We start from the raw sequence: 18,759 nt of genomic DNA on the forward strand, positions 1-18,759 counted from the left end.
TATTTTATAATCCATTCCAGACACAGATCTCATAATCATAAAATGCAAACAAAGGAGGGATTTTAATATTGATCAGACATGTATACATTTTAGATTGTAAATTTTCTTAATAGATCATGAAGGTAACATCCTTCAGTCAGCTTCAAAGACTAAAATCATTGACAGAAAGATATTGTTATCATAATTTTCAATAAAACACTGCAACTTACACCAAAACAATACAGACTGATACAGGTGTGGAAGGTGAGCTGTTCCTTGAAGTGTTGCCAAAATTCAATAATAATTTCTCCAGGAGACAACTGAGCTTTACCTTTGAAGGATTTTGACAGTAAAATGAGATTTCAGAAAAACCAGGAGGAGTGGGTTGTAGCTTGTTAAAATGTGTGATGAACTCATTTAGAAGTGACAAATTCTTCCAAATACACAGCAGGCTGGCAATAGACTGTTTGAGACATCAGGGATAAATCAGTAGAAGAAATAGTACACAGCATGAGCTGAATCTTTCAGCTGCTGAATCGTGAATCAGTCCATAAGAAAAGCAGAAAAAGCATTTACAGAGCTGAAAACACAATATACACGTATCAAGATATCATCATCACCTAACTTTATACGGTATAAAATAACAATCTTTTACGTCTGAGGTGTAGATAGGACCTACATTATACATATTTCTTCTCAGCAAACTAAAAATTCCCAAAGCCTTATTTTGCAGGAAGTTAATGCGAGCAAATATTTTGACACTAAACCTAAGAAGTGACTGCTCACAGATACACCCTTGTGCTATGTTCTTGTACAATGTGTAAAAGCACTTTCTTTCACGCTGTTCTTGATTCTGACATCAGACATAAATTTGTGTTTAGCAAATCCACATTTCAGTTACGTAGATTTATGACAGCAGGCTCACCTCACCGTGTCACCTTCGTTATCGTCCTTCCTGTTTGGACTGTTGTACCTCAGGTGCTTTGAGCCATTGAACTGCCCTGAACCACATGTCTTCTGCTCTCTGCCTGAACACGCTCTGACCAGCTCCCAGGCTGAATGTAGTTCCTACCATGTACACGTTGATGACAGTGAAATGGGTAAATGAATAGCCTGACTGAGACCCAGTTAAAATATCCTGAGAAAAATACTTGTACACAGTAAACATAGCACATATCACAAATAAGACTCCCTGTAGGAGGCCGGTGGTGGTGACCCTCAACTGACTTTTGAACCGCGGGCATGAGAAGGGCTGTCCATTTGCTACCATACGCTGCATGTGTTTGCACAGGTAGACTACAGTAGAACCACTAGACAGCACCATGATACAAAGACTGATGATGAATTTGGCCCTCATAAAGCAAATTAAAATGGCTATCACATCTTGCTGAAATGAAGGAATTTCTAAATATATTGTGTCATCATGCATTGTGATATTGTAACTCAGGGCATGGGAACGATAATTAAGCAAAGCGATGTAGTCTGCAAGCACAACACAAACGTCAAGAGAACAGAACATTTTGTCAACAAGCCAAGCAAAGAAAATGACGGATTTGATGTTCTTCTTAATCCAGATGAAGGTGGCTCTCCGTGCAGGTACGATCTGGGCGTAGTAGAAGAAGTTCAGCCAAACTGACGTGGTCATGTGTGTGGACAAACTGAAGACAAACACCGTATATGAGGCTAGCATCAAAGGGGCGTAAGTTACGCAGAAATTTATCAGAACTGATATCATGTAAGTCACTGTACAGTAAATGAAGGTCCACAGGAGAAGCTTCAGAGGTTGTTTGATCTTTTCTCCATGAAGTGGACAGACCATGCAAAAGAGGAAAAATGCATTGGCCAGAAAGTTGAGAAAAACAAGAGGCCCGTTAACCAGGCAACTGGTTAGGAAGTCCATCCTTGATTGTAACTGTGATGAAGACGCAGTGATGTTGCAGCGTTAGTCTGTTTGCACTGCTAGAGCCTGCAGATCAGTCGGCGAGCTTCAATCCTCTTTTCCCTCCGAGGTTTGCTGTTCTCGCTCTGAGAAGCACCCGATTCATCTGCACACTGCTGGAAATGTCACAGAGAACCTCTTCACCATCCGTCTTTTATTCTATATCACTGTTTCCATCTCGGTGTCTTCATTCCCTGTAGTGCTTCATTAGACAAAACCTGTGCGGTCCTCACAACAACTGCGTGTGTTGTAGCAAATCTCAGGCATTTGCATCACATGCAAGTTAGAATATGCAAATAAAACACATTAGTGTGAATGTTTTTTCATTATGCACTGATCATTTTTGACCATCAGACTATAAAGGGACAAATTGTTGTTATTTTGCTATTGCATAAACCATAGCATTTTATGAAATAAATTAAATCCACACTCTGTATAAAAATGACATCAAGTACTGCCACATCACACACCCAACAGTCACAACGACATTTGGACATCAGTTGTTAGACTATTACATCAGATGATGTAAACCAGCTGGTGTGCACTTTCACATCATTTGAAACATTGCTTTGAGCGCCCTCAAGACGTCGGCTGCCCTTTGCCTGAATATAGCCTGACCCACGCCCACGTTGACTGTGGTGCCTGATATGTACAGTGAGGTGACTGTGAGGTAGACCCAAGCGCCCAGGAAAAAGTCAGTGGAAAATTTCTCAGAGAACGAATCAACGAAATAGAAAATGCCATAGGAGAAGTGGAGCAGTCCTTGAGAGACCCCAGTGAGGGCTACTCTCATCAAACTTTGAATCCTCGGAGAGGAGAGGCCACCCTGTGCCATGTTTCTCATGTGTCTGAGCAGGTAGTGGACAGTGGAACAGCTAGAAAATGTCATAACACACAGACAGCTCAAGATGTGCAGTTTGGCAATGGAGGAAATAACTTGGCTTGTCAAGTGCAGCTTACTGATGTGACGTTCAGTCCAAGTACTACTGATATCAGCGAAGTCACTGGAGGGTCGAATGATCAAATGTACAGGAACAATGACACTGCTGAACAAAATAAACATCTCTTCAAGAAAAAAAGCTGTGAAGATGAAACACCTGATGTTCCTCTTTACCCAGATCAGAAGAGCCCACTGTACGGGGACAATCTGCATGTAGAAGTAGAAATTCAGCCAAGTAGAACATGCCATGCTGCTATGCACATAGCACAGTACAATCATCCACGACGCAACAAACACTTCTAAGCTTTTTGTTTCTGTTAACAAAATGTACGTTAAAGATAAAAAGACAAAATAGGTAACTGAGCAGCAGACAAAAAATCCCACCAGCATCTTCAAGGGCTGCCTGAGCTTTTGCCTGTTGCACGGCGGGAAGATCATGCAAGATGCGTAGAAGATGTTTGCAGTGAGGCTGAGAAGGATGAGAGGAGTGTTGATTAACAGGAAAGCCTGCTCATCCAGGTCAAGGAGTTGACGTCCCATTGGTAGTTTGGAAAAGCCAAAAGTATCAAAAGGACGTTGAGCCCCTGTGTGTGTGTGTGTGTGTGTGTGTGTGAGCTCAAGCTTTTTGAGCCTAAGAGAACTTATGGGAAAACAGGAGACCGAAGTAAATGGTCCATACAGTCAGGACAGAGTGTCATTATGTAAACAGGTGTAGTCTATACCCATAATGGAAGGAATATCAGTTTAGCAAGGCAAGTTTATTAATAAAGCACCATTCAGACACAAGGCAGTTCAAAGTACTCTACAGTGGCATAGAAATACATTAAAATAATCAAAGTAAATTTTAAAATAATATGCATTCTGATTGTAATTACTCTCACTGCCAGAGGAGGGAGACAAACAGGAAAAACAAACAGGGAGATGTTAATCAAATGTGTTACTATTAACACTGAAAATGGCTCTGCTACATTGAAGAAAACCCCGTCCTGAGTGAGCCCTGTCAGTGTGACACTGAGCCAGGATCCTGAAACTGAAGTGGCTAACCAGCTGACATCTGGTTAGCCACCCACCCTTTCCTCATTAATGTTAAAGAAGTTTGAATGTTTTGCCCCTTGGGGGCTGCTTATCCAATCTGTGGGTATTTATTTATTTTTTAACTAAATACTAAATGTGAATGTGAGGAAATTGCAAATCAATTTAAGCATCTGTCAAACAATATGATCCACGTAAGCATTTTCATTTTTACTTTATTAATGTTTTCTTTCCAGGCAAAAGTATCAGGTAGCCTGGAGCTTATCCTAGCATGCTTTAGTCAAAGTACCCAAATATAGTGGTAAGTGAGCCATATGTTTCTTAGCTAATGGCTGTACATCACCCATATAAACAACCTAAATGGAGCAGAGTACATGTAAAAAACTTTATCCACAAAGGAGGGGATGTCTACATAGAATATCTTTTGTCTTACAAATTAGTGGTGTGTATTTGCAAAACTTTAATTTAGAACCAGTGGCCCATGGATATTAACAATTACTTCAAGTACTTTTAACTCAACAGAAAATACAACAAAACCCCAAAAGGCCTCGAAGTTTCAAACCAAAACAGCACACAGATTATTCGATATAATGTGGAACCGATTCAGATCACACGTGCCCGCATAATGTAAAACACAGCCGGTCAAACGTAGGACGACAACATGCATCACGTCCATGTTGTCACTGCTGTGTAAACCTTCACTGACCGCCTTCATTTGTATGCTGTAATTACACAAACCCATTTGTGATTTTATAACCACTTTAAACTCTCACACCACATTAGGTCACGCTGACATGATAAATTCTAATTATTCATCGCCACTCAGTACGAAACATAGTCAGCTGTGGAGGCTTTAGTCACCCTGCACTCCTATATGTTTTCATTTAATCACATTCAAAGGGACAATAAAGTTTGACATAAATAAATAAAGTTTTTCTTGACCTTTTAACTGCATCAACTTCATCACTGGACATCCTCAAATGCCTGAAATGATAACTTAGAGCAGTCAGCACTTCATACTTGTGCTGACAATCGCAACATCTGAGAAAACTCCACTCGCTGATGTGACTGAAAACTCTGGAAAAAGCAGAAATGTGGCATTGAGTTAATTTTTGTTTTTCAAGGTCAAGAATAAAAAAGCCTTTTGTTTTAGTTCTAAAATAATCTTATCATAACGATCAATTTAGCTTGTTTTTAATGTTTCTATGCTAATATGGATGTGAGATACGTTTAATTTAGTTTGAACAATTTTAAACTACACACAAAATTCAGTAATAACGATGACACAAAAGCAGAATGGGGTCGGAGAAATCCTGCTGTGCAATGTTTGGTTTTATTTAAATAAGCACGTCTGACTAAAACGCCAGAATCAACAGATCACAAAGAAGAAAAGAAAACAGTCCCATAAAATTTGTACTCCGTGTCGAACACAGCAAACTAATTATGATACATCTTTACATTCAAACACTCATCGACAGTTACGATCCTGCTGGTGATACAGATAAAACACACACACACACACTCTCTCTCTCTCACACACACACACTTTAAGCCACAGGTTTATCCATCTTATCAGTGTGTATGTACGAGATGAAAATTATGCTACATGACGAAGGCTTGAACATACAAGGAATAAATAAACGCTGTCATCAGAGTTCAAAGTCGATCCTCAGCTTCTTTTGGCAGTAAAAACAAACTTTGTGCCTCCTTCAGTGGTTTGTTCTCGTCCTTTTCTGCCCTAAATGTTTTATTTTCAGGCATATCACTCATAGGGCAGCGCTTTTAAAGGACCACTTCAGTGTTTTTCCATATTCTAGTCTAGGATCTAATCATGTACATGTTACATTACTGCCGTTTTGAAATGTGTTTTTCTCCCAAACATAATATCTCTACTCATCACTGTGCATTGATGCAGTGCAGGTCTGTGCTACACTAACAGGCAGCAACAGACAGATATGATGTTCAGTGTCACAGAAGCACCTCAAGCCGTCTGTGAATTGTTTGTCGCCACACTGTGAAGTAAATGAGAACCAGCGGCTGCCTGGAAGGCTGGAAAAACACATTAAGCAGTCTTTAACACAACAGCAGCGACGTGACGTGCGAGTTGGAGTAAATGGGCTAAAACATGCAAAAACACCAAAATGGTCATAGAAGGACACTCTCAGGAGACATTTTACTTGCAAAAATGTGCACTTGCATGATACGCATGCACACACGCACACATGCACACACACACACACACATATATATATGCAGATGGGCTCTCCAAAACAGGGGCGACTTACACATCAACATTGTCACTGTGACAGAAAACCACTATGATGCATCACAGTTATCAGCATAAGAGATGATAGGATTCTGTGTGTGTGTGTGTGTGTGTGTGTGTGTGTGTGTTCAAGGCGGGGCAGTCAGAAATAGTCTCTTCTTCGTGAGTCGTCGCTGATGAACGAGGGGTTCCACTGGGCGGGGTAGATGCACGAGTGGCGAGAACCTGGGAGGCCCGTGAACGGGTACAGACCGTTTCTCTCCAGGTCCGAGTTACGTAACGCGGGCTGAGGGCGCACAGAAAGAGAGAAGATTTAATTCACTGGATTTACCAGTTGTGTCCAAACAAACAAAATGAAGAGAAAAGAAGTGTGCGGGAAACAGAAGGAAGTCGAACTGAATGTCTCCTTACAGAGTAGTAAATGTCAGTCATCTGCAGCAGGTTCTTGGTGCTGCCGTTCTCTTGCATCTCTATGGTCTCCCTGCCCCACTCCATGGATATGCGATTACTTTTTGGGAAGTCTACATAGGGGGACATCTGCATGTCTCCGCTCTTGAAGATGATCTTGTTGATGTCGTTCTTGTCTTTCCTGGGAGATCAAACAAGTTAAACAGTTGCCACAGCTCACCAGACCACTGAAAGTTTGAATCACCAATACACTTGTTTTATAGCCTGCGACGACTTGAAAATACAGTAAAGCACGTCAGATTGCTGCTCTAGTGTCAACAATAACAGCAGTCTTACTTGCAACAGGTGACAATAAGAGCGATGATGAGGATGAGGAGCAGAGCGCCCCCTGCAGGCGACACCACAACTGCAATCAGCTTGTAAACTGCAACATCAAATAAGAACTAGTTAAATGCCAAACTTTAAGAGCATAATGCCAACATCGCCATAGCAGATTCGTGACATTTTGCCCATTTAGAGCCACTTACAATTTCCACAGTTGAATCCTCCAAATCCAAACGTGCACCTGACATGTAGAAACAGAATCTGCAGTGAGAATGTGGTCTCGAATCTTCTGAGTGTAAGTGGATTCATACTGTGAGGAGCAAAGAGCTGAACTTACGGAACGCAGGTGCCGTTTTCCAGCTTGTAGCCATCCCCGCATTCTGAAACATAAAACATTATTATTACATATTACTTACATTATTATTATCATACATTGTTATGTTAACATTCAGTGTCCTTAACCCTTTTAGCACTATAATAATAGATTTATTTATTGAAACGCCTGGTCTTTTTTGTCAATAATTGTGTCATATAATTTGAAATACACATGTGCCGCGGTGTCACCGGTGATCCCCGTGGTTTTAAAAGGGTTAATTTCAGTTACTTTATGTAAAATCTGGAAGAATTTACTTTTTTTTTTTCCAGAATTTTGTTTTTTGTCAGGAATCAAAACCTCACTTGGTTGGTGGGCGATCAGTCGATTTTAGATCTTGAGGGTGTCCAAAACCTACTTTTCATGATAAAAAAGGTGGAAAATTAAGTTATATTAAAATGGTGAAATAAGTTACGAGAAGAGACGGTTATTAGCCCTCCCCTCCCCCGGCCACATTTACAAGGTCAGGTGTTCCCCAAATTGAGAAAAAAGATTGCAATTTAGATTGTGGTTCATGATTACAATTAAACAGATTGTGATATTAGTTTTTTGGCAAGATCATCCACCACCACCTCATTATCCTGACCACCTGGATTGTGGGAGTAAACCACAGTGGAACAATTTAATCGGTTCTAATGAGGTTAATATTTTGTTTCCTTTTTCCATTCTTGCATTCAATAATTCAAAAGTACCACATGCACTCACAGTAAGCAGTAGGACCGATCCAGCACACTTTGTGCCTCAGAGGACACACACCCACACACACACACTTATCTTACCTAAGCAGGACAGGTCGTCAGGGTTGTGTTTATAGTATCCCTGAAGACACTGGCAGTGGGCTGTGCCGCTGTGGTCTGTGCAGGCTGAGCGCTCCATATTACACTGAGTCTTCTGAGCCACACACAGACTCTCCTCTGGAACACAACGTGGACACAATCAGTCACAACTGAGGTTCTAACAATGCCGGAAGTTCCAGCTTCAATACAAAATCAGCATATAAAAAAAAGAATACTCGATACCATTTTTGATACCACAGGAGAAAGAAAATGGGATACACACAATAGGGTAATTTTTTGGTATAGAAAAAGTAACTGAACACATAGCAACACATTTGTAATAATATCTGAGCAACTTTGCGTTATAAATCTGATTGTAGATCAATTTTATTTTATTTAGTTCTGATACTATCAAATACAAAAATCGTTTTGTTATAACCAGGTGGTACTGAAAAGGCATTCTATTGTCAGACCTAGTCATGACTACAGCAACTCGGTGGGAGATATCTGTGGCTAAACGGCGCCCTCTAGTGGCTGCTTTTATAGCCTGCTCTCAGTCACATTTTGAAGTAGCGTAAACTGTATTAAATTTGGTTGAAATGAGCAAAAATTAACACGATGATGTTTAACAGCTATTACAATTACCGTGATAGGTGAGCTGGTGGAGCAGGACCATGCGGCAGTGGGCCACTGAGGAGCTGCAGTTGCTGAGAAACATCTGGATGCTGTTGTAGACTTCAGCACTCGTTACATCAGCGGAAATAGAAAACATGTTGACAGCTGAGATATGAAGCCCGTCCTCTTCCCTGTGGAGAGAGACACGAGGGGTCCATACACAAGTCTACAAGTGTACTTGTTGCATAATTTAGTAGCAAACATATTGCTTTGTGTTGTTTTAGTCATATGTCACCGAAAACATTTGACAGTTTGATATGGTTGGTTTGTTGCTCTAACATCCAAAATGGTTTAACAATGGAAAAAAACGTACTTCTTACTCAGCAGTGAGCGGCTGTAACCCCGGAGGACTGACAACGAGGCGTTGAGCTGAGGAGAAGACAGGAAGAGAGTGTGTATCAGATATAAGAGCCATAAGGCTAATGGAGATTTTCTCAGAAATTAGACAGTCCAGTGAAGTGGACTGCCTCTCACCAGATGAATGATCTCTCTGTGGATCTCATGCATGGTGTTGCTCTTGAAGAAAACGGGGTCATGTGGCAGTCTGTTAACGGTGAATGTTCCCAGAAACGTCTTTGCTACATGAGATGAGGGGGGGGAGAAAAAAAATGCTGTCAGGAAATTATAAGAAGTAAGGCCACACAAGAAGATGTCATGTTTTAAAGGTTGTTTTTTTGTTGTTGTTTTTTTTTACCTCTGGTGCATGTGCGTCCATCCTCCAGGTCGAAGCCGAGGGGACATTCACAGCTGAAGGAACCTCGGGTGTTCACACACCTGGACCCGACAGGACAGGGGTCCCTCTCACACTCATCGATATCTGCACAAGTGTTGCAGTATTATACCTAAAAGGGTCTTCACTGAATCCATAGACCTGAATGCTGATCTTAAACCGCCAATCTGTCAGAAAAAAAGGAGAAGAGAGACTCACCCTGGTCACAGGTTGATCCTGTCCACGCCTGCTGACAGTGGCAGGTGAATTGATGGCCTTTGTGGCTCCCACACATCCCTCCGTTCATGCAAGGGCTTGACAAACAGGGGTTTCCTGGAGTGGGAGAGCAGGCATGTTACCAACAATCTCAAGAAATTTAACCCCTCACAAGAGTTAGAAACAGTGTAATCATTTGGCACGCAGAGTGGTTTCCAAATTTCTGTTGTTTATAATGAATTATAAACATTTTCACACCCTCTAAAATAATTTAGCACACTTTACACTTATAATAGGCTAATTAAAGGGAAAAAACATCTTTTTATCTAATGACTAAGATCTGCAGATGTGCCTTTGAGAAACTTTCTCTTCTTACTGTGGTTAAAGTCAAGCATTGTCACCTAAAATAGAGGAAGAATGTAAACCACTGACTTGGTGTGGGTGGTGCTTTGGTGGATCTGATGTCAGTGGGTGCAGTTGTCACCACCAGCTCTGTCGTCCCTTTGCCTGTTGTCTGTTTCCCGGTGGTCTGCACAGCCTCTGTATTCTTGGTTGGGGTGCTGGGGGTGTAGGTGGTGGTGACGTCCTGGCTATGAGCTGTGGTGATTCCCAGGGTGCTTGTGCTTGTTTCTGTCTGCAGGATGGTGGCATTTGTGGGGTTAGCCATCCCAGTTGAGGGTCCCTGGGTTTGGCTGGATGGTGCATGGTGTGTTGGGTACACTGCACTGGTTTGAAGGGCAACAGTGGAGACTGGGGTGGAGGGTGCAGTGTACAAGATGGTGGCCTCTGTAGGTGAACCCGGAGCAAAGCTACTGCTGGTGCTACTGAGCCTGGGGGACGAGGTTGCAGGGAGGGGAGATGTGGTGGTGGTGGTGGCAGGGGCAGTGGCTTTGAAAGTGTTTTCCTCTGTTATATGCGGTCTGTCAAAGAAAACATAATAAATCAACAATGACAGAAACTTAGAAGACTATTATAAATTTTCATCTTGTGTCTAATATGCCTCAAGTCTGACTTAAGTGTTTGAATGATCACTAAACATGAATATTGCCAGATTTTTATCATACCTTCCTCTTTCATCCTTCCTAAAAAGCCATACCTAAAAACGTATACTGGACTCCATGCAGTATCTACGTTCTTTCAGCTGTCTTGTCAATTTCAACTGCAGCATTTGAGGAAATTATTTTGATTATTATTATATCCAGTTCATAGGGAAATATTTGAATGCAACCTCTGTACCTCTGCACTGAGGGATGGATCACTTTAGGGCTTTGAAAAAGTAGATGGAGAAATGTTTAGCCAACTAGGTTAATCACAAACTCATCAGAAACATTTAAAGAATTCTACAAAGGGAGGGACTGAATCACAGTCTGAATATATTTCTTGAGTTTCCCCAAATGAACTGAATTAATTTGTCGCTTGTCACTTTTTAGAAACAAAGTCGCCAAGAGAGTCAACTGACTCTGGCGAGAAAGTCACCAAAGTGGCAACACAGGACCATTAAGCTAGTTAGCTTTAGCTTGATTTTAGCTGGGTTCATTCAGTTATGCAGAATGACTAACTGAAATAACACACTAACATCTCTGTTAGTCATTTGGTAAATTTAGTTTTAGCTTAAGCTAAGATGGGCGTTGCCTATGTCTCCAGCTAGTTGTCACTTGAAGCCCACAGCCCCATTTTGTAGTTAGGTCTACTGCAAACTATAAATAAAAAACAGTTTTCACAGAGATAAATAATAGCCTGTAGAGGAAAACTGAAATAAGTCACATAGCATAAGCAGGTTTTACTCAGTCTGGAGTTAAGATATGCATACAGATACTGTGCTTTTTCTTTGTAGGGCAGTAGAGCTGAATTTCTCAATCAAAATCATATTTTCTAATTCAGTGGATCTCAAAAAATAGACCATGGACCTCCATTTGATAAGATTTTGTGCCAGGGTCCCCCAGCTTTTAATAATTTTTCTTTTAAATCTTTTATTATAGAAAACTATGAAGCCAGTAACCAAACTAGTCACACTTTCTGCCATTGTGTTAGCCGGGGATGAAATTACAGTGAAACTACCTTATTCCCCTTCAGGAACCCCACTGTAAGAATACATCTAAACAACAATAACATTATATAGCAGTATAGTTAAATCCTAATCTCTGTTTTTGTGCTTGTGCAATAACCAATTATCCTTCCTTAACATATCCTATTATTTATTTAATGTTTAAATAAGCACAAAGGTTAATAAACAATTAAAGGTACCTTTCTGTGGCAGTGACAGGTGCGGTGGTGACAAAGACCTCAGTAACCAGCACCGAGGTGTCTGTTAGAGAGCCGTCCAGTTCAGATGTACTACTGCTGACTGTAGGGGGTCCCGTAGTCAGACCCAAGCCCACATTTTGCTCACTGGTCTGGAACGGAAGCCCCTCAGTGGCCTCCTGGTCCTGAATGCTGGAGCTGTGGTCTTCAGTGGAGGACTGAGTGGAGGTTCCAACAAAAGAACCTGATCCTTGTTCTGTCTCTGAAACGTTTGCAGAACCTTCTGCAAGTGAGGTGACGGGAGGTGTGGAGGAAACGGACACTTCAGATTGGTCGGTACTGAGCTCTGTCACTCTGAGAGGTGGTGTCGAGTCAGAGGTCTCCTCTGACGTTGAGGCATGCTGATGTTGGGTGGCATTAGGTTGTCCATTTAAACTCTGGGTTCCTCTGGACGCTTCTGGTCTCCCGGTCTCCGAGAACATCCCCTTAAAGGAGTGGGTCATGTGCTGGTCTGTCGTGTCCCCGCTGTCAGTGCTGGTGGATGGGGCACTGTGGGTGTACTCCTCAGTCTCTGTAGCTCTGGCAGAAGTCCCCCAGCTAGATGGGGGCTGATGTGAGTTGAAGTCCTCTGTAAAAGCAAAGGAGGTGCTGTTGCTGGAATAAGAGGTGACAGACAGCAGGGTCCTCTCCCCAGCTCGGCTGATGGTGGTGGAAGTGTAGGCGCCATCAGTGTGGACGGCTGTGTGGGACATCAAGGGTGAAGCATCTCGTTGTCGGAGGGTGGTGTCTGGGCTCTCCGGAGGATGTCTGGCCTCCTCTGTCATCATCGAGGAACTAGGCTCCCAGGATACAGCAAGAGAGGAGTTTGATGCCTGGTCTGTGTTAACAAGGTCCTCCCAGTCCCTGCTGCTGCTGCTGCTGCTGCTGCTGCTGCTGCTGCTGCTGCTGCTGCTGGCCTCAGTAGTGGATCCAACAAGGGTGGAGGTGAGTAGCTCAGTAGACAGACCTATGGCATCTAATAACCTGCTGCTTGTTTCTGTGGAGGTTTGTGTCTGCTCAGTGTCTGTGGAAAAAGAAAAAAATAATTTTTAAAATTTTAAAATTTTTCTGATTACTCACTTCAGACAAGACACTTATGAGGAATCTTTAATTTTATTTTAGAGTATTAAAGTTAGTGGGAAGTTAGTGGTACACTATGGCAATTCTAGCATCTTTAATTAACATGAACAGCCAGGTTAGAAACGTTTCAGCACTATTCATTCTTGCTAACGGTGACTCAAAATTAATGATGTCAATAAAGATGTTAATCTGCTGGGTTTTTGTAACTGAGGCTGGAGGGGTTTTTTCCAGTTTGTTGAATACATGGGAACTACAGGAACTTGTGATAAATAATAAACCAAAAAATAAACCAGTAATTGGAAAAAAAAAAATCAACACCCTAATTAAAAATGAGGATCTCAGAAAGTTTCAGCCCTCCGCAGTAAGTTGATCAATTCACATTCAGGAAATTAGAAAATAACTCTCCTTCGTCCTAAGGTATAAATTCCTTTAACTTGTAGTGAAATGCTCAAATTATCATTATTACCTGTGCCTTTTAGAGAGCTGTTATTCATTATGTTTTCTAAGTAGCTGTATACTCAAATCGGGGAGTGTTGTGGTGATCAACTGTCACAAAAGAGTCCACAGGATGGCAACACAGGACATCCAACCCAGTGTTACTTAAACCTGGCTTCATCAGCTTGATTTAAATTACAAACTGTACATATTGTAGCTCACTTCCAGCTGTGGCCACCAGAGGGCGCTAACCTGGCTGCGTCTGGCCTGTGCACGTCTGCAGAAGGGGAAGAAGATGCTGTCAGAAGTATTGTTGCTTGCTGCCGAGGCAATGATTTTGGGTGGAGAACAATTGGCAGTCGGGCTCGTCTATTCTAACAAAAGGCATGAGGTCCTAAATATGGCGGTGACTGTCTCTGTTGGGAATCAGCCACTTCCTTCCTTCCTTCACACCCAGACAGTGTTGTATAAGAATGTAGTTGCAGAATAAAGACCTTTTTTTTAAAATCAGTTTTCCTTTGACATTTGATAGTAGAGATGAACAAAAATTATACACAGAAATCAACCTACAGACAATATGAGCTGAACATTTCTTATATCAGCTGTGTACTCTTACTTTTTTGGCTGCTTGGCAGTGAAGAAAGTTGAAGACTTTGACATATTCTCATAGTTTAAGTTGATATGGCAAACTTTTTACACAACCAGCAGACAAGAGGTAATATTAGCATTCATTTGAAGTCACGTTTCAGGCCGCCAGACTAATTTAAGCCCAATACTTGTTCTCTCTTTATCCCCATGCTCTGTTATATTCATTAGCTGACCGCTAACTTTGTCTCGCTGCCATTTGACGCTGGGCAGGTAGTGTATAGTAGCCTTAACAGAGTTTTTCTGCAAGAACCCCATGAGAGCAATGAAACTGGATCCACATGGAACAGCCACAACATTAAAACCACTGACAGGTGAAGTGAATAACATTAATTATCTGCTAACAATACAACGTTCTGTAGGCAGACCTTGGGCTCTGGCAATCATGTAGATGTTCTCTGACACACACCACCCAACCCCATTGGCATTGGTTCTGCCTGCAACCGCCTCAAACTCCTCAGATCCCAACCGGATCGAGAATCTGCGGGTTGCACTGGAATAAGCCGAATCCACCCTCCAGCTCAAATGGAAGCCCCACCCTCAATGCACAGCACCCAGAGGATCCAATATTCTGATGCTGGTGGCCACAAAACACCCCGAGAGGTCCTGTGTCCCCTGACAGGTCAAAGCTGTTTTGGCAGCTCAAGGGGGGAACCTACAAAATATCAAGCAGGTGGTTTTAAAGTTGCTGCGTGATAATTCTCTTATGGGATCACTTCATCACATACCCTTTTACACATTACACATAATCGCATGATTGATTGTTTACATCAAAATACTGCAGATGGAAACCTTTAAATGACATAGTGAGCATTCAAGGTGCTGAATAGAAGTGTTAAAAAGTGCATGTGAGAGAAACATACTAAGATCAGGTGGACACCGAGTCTCTGTGTGGTCTTTCTCTGACCTTACATTTTTTTGTTTTGTTTTGTTTTTTTTTCTCAGTCTATCTAATGCTGATGACTGATGCTGTCTGACAGCCTGTTTTCTAGCCAGTCTCCAGAAGCACAGGACTGGAACAACACAAGCCCACTGAGGATGAGTGAGCATCAGTGCTGGACAGCAACCTGACATCCAGCACACCACCAGCAGCCACCATCCAAAACCAATGGAGGGGAGAGTTCAACTGCAGAACAGCTCGTCCACTGGGAGTCTGTGAGGAGAACTGGGCCACTCGACTCTATTTTTCTGTCTCTCACTTCCTCTGCATGTGTCTCCCTCATTATTTCATTCTCTCTCTCTCTGGATGCAGTCCGGGCAACAGAGCTCAGACTGGAACGTGGTGTTGGCAGCAAGCAGTGAACACTCCCAAATTCTCTGCTGTTTATCTCTCAACTGTTAACACGGTTCCCAGTGTCATCTCCTCACATCTGCTATACTTTAGAAACTCAGTGACCCGCTTATTAACTTAGGCAAGTGCAATACGCTTAGCATATAAATACGCATGCACGACGGTATGATGTAGCAGGGTTGTGGATGTAATGCTTGACAGACAAAAGTATCCAGACGCACTTCTTTATGGGGCTGTTTTTCAGGTGTTGGGCTCAGCCCCTTACTTACTACTTACTATGGCGGCACGCACAGATGCAGCGGCTAGAAGCTTTCGCAATTGGCATAACACTATCACGTTTCTGATGATATTGTGTATGTATTTGTACTGCTATGCCAGGCTGTTATAGCTGCAAAGCTGTCTGTGTGTTTAGACTGAGATGTCATTTAAGTCCTTGTTGGTGTAATGGTCAGGTGGCCCAATTCTTTTGTCTACACAGAATAGGTCATTTGTTGACATGAAAGTTACTCGGTGACTAAATGTTGAGTTGTGTTTGAGGTAAAACCTCAAACCTGGAACCTGGAATAGGACAGAAAAGGTGAATCTTGGTGAAATCAGTGTGAAGAAGGTGAATCGCTTCCACATTTATCATACTCTCTGCCTCTGAGCAAAGCATTTGGTCCTCACGTCATTTCGACGGAATTGCACTGGGCAGCGGTCTCAGTCAGTAAAGCATGACCGAAACAATGCACAAAATTCACCAGACAAAAACAAAACAAAAAAAACATCTTCAGAATTCGGTGAAGTGAAGTCAGGATCTCAGTACAACAGCTGAGTTTTGTGGACATGTCTAACAGTCTATAATATCACTAAAATTCATTAAAAAATATAGCACCAGTAAGAGAGTAGTATGTAGTGCAGAATTTCATGTTTATCTAAAAGTTTCCATTCACTGATGTTAAGTAGTTTTATTGTAGATTTTTCAAGACCACAGGATGTTTAAGGTCATATATTACAAGCAGGCAACAAAACTGTTACAAAGGCTGAACTGAGAGAACTACATTCTCTCAGTTCAGCCATTATCAGACATTTTATCAGCATCTACTGCATTATACATGCTGATATTCAGACAGAACTTTCTGAAAATCCTTCATTTGTGTCCTCAGAACTTGAATCTCTCTTTCTTCCCTCCGCCTGGAGTTTAAGTTCAGAACCATTTTACTTCCAGCACAGCACCGCTGTACCAAAACTTTCTCTTTCAGGGTTAAAATTATGAAATACGCCCCTGTTGGTTCTCCGAAAAGGATAAATTTATCAGTTGAAGCCCTTGATTCGCCTACAGCTCTCTATTTGATGGCTTTGAAGTGTCACAGCAGTGTAGTTATGACTGGCTTCTACCTCAAATGACAAAGATTTTCTTCCTGTGGCCTGCACTTCCATTTTAAAGCTGCGGTAAAAAGTGAAAAGCTGCACGTGGTTGCAGTTTCCAGCAACCTTGGGTGCAAGGCTGTAGGTAGGTGCAACTCAAAGCATCACAATCCCTTTCCAAAATGGCTGCATCTCTTCGTGTGCATGTTCTTATTGATGATTGGTACATATTTATTACAATGGTGCTTTTTTTTCCTATAATAAAGATGGAGCTCATCCATGGATTATTATTCTGAACTCTACCGTCCTACGTGTCACAAGATGCTGCAACTAACACTGCTGGCTTTGACCAGTGGATACAGGGATCAGTATACCTTATCGACACTTCTATGAGCCGGGGAACAAATGTCGAGAGTTTTTGTGGCAACACCCCAGCATAATTTCTAACAGATAGGATGGGACAGGAGTGATACATGAACTGGAGTGTTAAGTGATTGCATCAAAAATAAGTTAATGGGTCTGACTAGGCAAACCGGTGAAACAAATTTAACACACCGTGAAGGTCTGTGAGAACGAAGTGGTGGGATAATATCTATTCTAAAATCTTCTCTGTATCACAGCCGCAGATGTGATCTCACAGCATGAGCTTTAAACAGTTTTTAAACTAAAGTAGAATTGAAATAATTAATCGATTTTCTGTTAAATTCGAAGGAAAAAGGACCAAACATACTGGTTCCAGCATGTCAAAAGTATTTTCTGGTTTTCTCAGTCTTCTAGGACACTAAACTGAGTACTTCTGCTAGGATTTTGAACTGCTGGTTGAATAATTAAAGAAGTTTTAATATGTTGGGTTAACTATTTCGGAAAAATTAAAGAGCAAGCTATCCATCAATTGAGAAAATAATAATAAAGAGAATAATTTTTAGTTACAGGCTTGTATTGAAGCACATTAAACTAAAAGAGCTGTGCACTTGTTTTATGACACTGTACCTTATTATAGCCTAATTCAGATTTTTATCCCACACAAAATATTGGGTTTATACTGTTTCCCCAAGCTATAGGATACAGTACAAATGGGCTGGAAATGACATTCTGGGATAATGGAGGCAAATTTAACTAACATTTTGTATACATTTGGTTTACACTTGTCATTACAGGCCTCGGTGACACTGGTCTTACCGAAGTTTCCAGCAGCAGCGGTGTGCGCTTCAGCAGTGTGTGTGAGCAGGATGTTCCTCTGTGATGGTGATGAACTCTCGCTGGAGTGTGAAGTTGAAGTTGCATTGTTTTCCATGTCGTTGAGTTCATCCGTGGCGGCCGAATAATACAATCCCGCCGTTACCGAATCCGTGCTGTTGTTACTGGGGGTCCCAGCCCCGAGGGGTCCCGGCAGACCCAGCAGGAGCACCGACAGAGACAAACCGAGGACGTGATTCAAAAACCACGTTTCCATGATTTTCAAGACCCCCCAAAAGGTCGCCGATAGTTTCCGTGAAGTCGAATAGAGGCCGAGGAGTCTCCCGGGGACACCATGGGAGGAGCGCTTCAGCTATTAGTGAAGTTTCATAAGAATTGAACAAATCCTGATGCAGGTCCGGAGCAGCTCCGCTGAGCGGACGGCGGGGAACGGAAGATAACACAGTCGAGGCAGCAGCCTGTTATCACAGCGGAGAAGCCCGGGCTCCTCCTCCTCCTCCACCGAGACACACACACACACACACACGAAAACGGGGGTTCACTCAGTCCTGTTATTCAACCCAGTGGCTGCCTTTGCTGCCTTCAGGTGTTGTCGGAAGTCCTGCAGTTTAAAAAAAATAAAATAAACTTAATTAAAAAAGAAAAAAGGAGATGTTCCCGCTTCAGCCGTGACAGACAGACAAAGTTATGAGACAAATCAAACAAAACAGCTGCTAACTCCTCTGGTCTGGATAAAATGGAAACTCATGAGTGCCATAAAAAGAAAAAAAAACAAAAAACAAAAAAAAACGCCAAAACAATCACCAAATATCGTGTGTGTGAAGTCACCTCTGACTTACTGTGGAGT

At 42.0% G+C, this 18,759-nt stretch overlaps 2 protein-coding genes across 2 annotated transcripts; both read right to left on the bottom strand.

Annotated features, from left to right (window-relative positions):
* Positions 1–922: 922 nt before the first annotated feature.
* LOC124066778 (taste receptor type 2 member 1-like) lies at positions 923–1,879 on the bottom strand. The gene has a single exon (XM_046403540.1). The coding sequence runs from the start codon at positions 1,877–1,879 to the stop codon at positions 923–925; it is 957 nt and encodes a 318-aa protein (XP_046259496.1).
* Positions 1,880–5,192: 3,313 nt separating this feature from the next.
* On the bottom strand, positions 5,193–18,497 carry heg1 (heart development protein with EGF-like domains 1). The gene is made up of 14 exons (XM_046404959.1): positions 17,895–18,497; positions 11,882–12,941; positions 10,070–10,557; positions 9,641–9,754; positions 9,407–9,529; positions 9,187–9,290; positions 9,026–9,081; positions 8,683–8,843; positions 8,041–8,175; positions 7,226–7,268; positions 7,092–7,129; positions 6,901–6,988; positions 6,568–6,745; positions 5,193–6,442 (listed from the first exon to the last, which is right to left on the bottom strand). Exons 1-14 carry the CDS (start codon positions 18,166–18,168, stop codon positions 6,299–6,301), a joined length of 3,006 nt encoding a protein of 1,001 aa, XP_046260915.1. The 5' UTR covers positions 18,169–18,497; the 3' UTR covers positions 5,193–6,298.
* Positions 18,498–18,759: the final 262 nt, after the last annotated feature.

The sequence above is a fragment of the Scatophagus argus genome, chromosome 11 (assembly GCF_020382885.2).
Source record: "Scatophagus argus isolate fScaArg1 chromosome 11, fScaArg1.pri, whole genome shotgun sequence".
In the NCBI taxonomy this organism is placed as follows: Eukaryota; Metazoa; Chordata; class Actinopteri; family Scatophagidae; genus Scatophagus; species Scatophagus argus.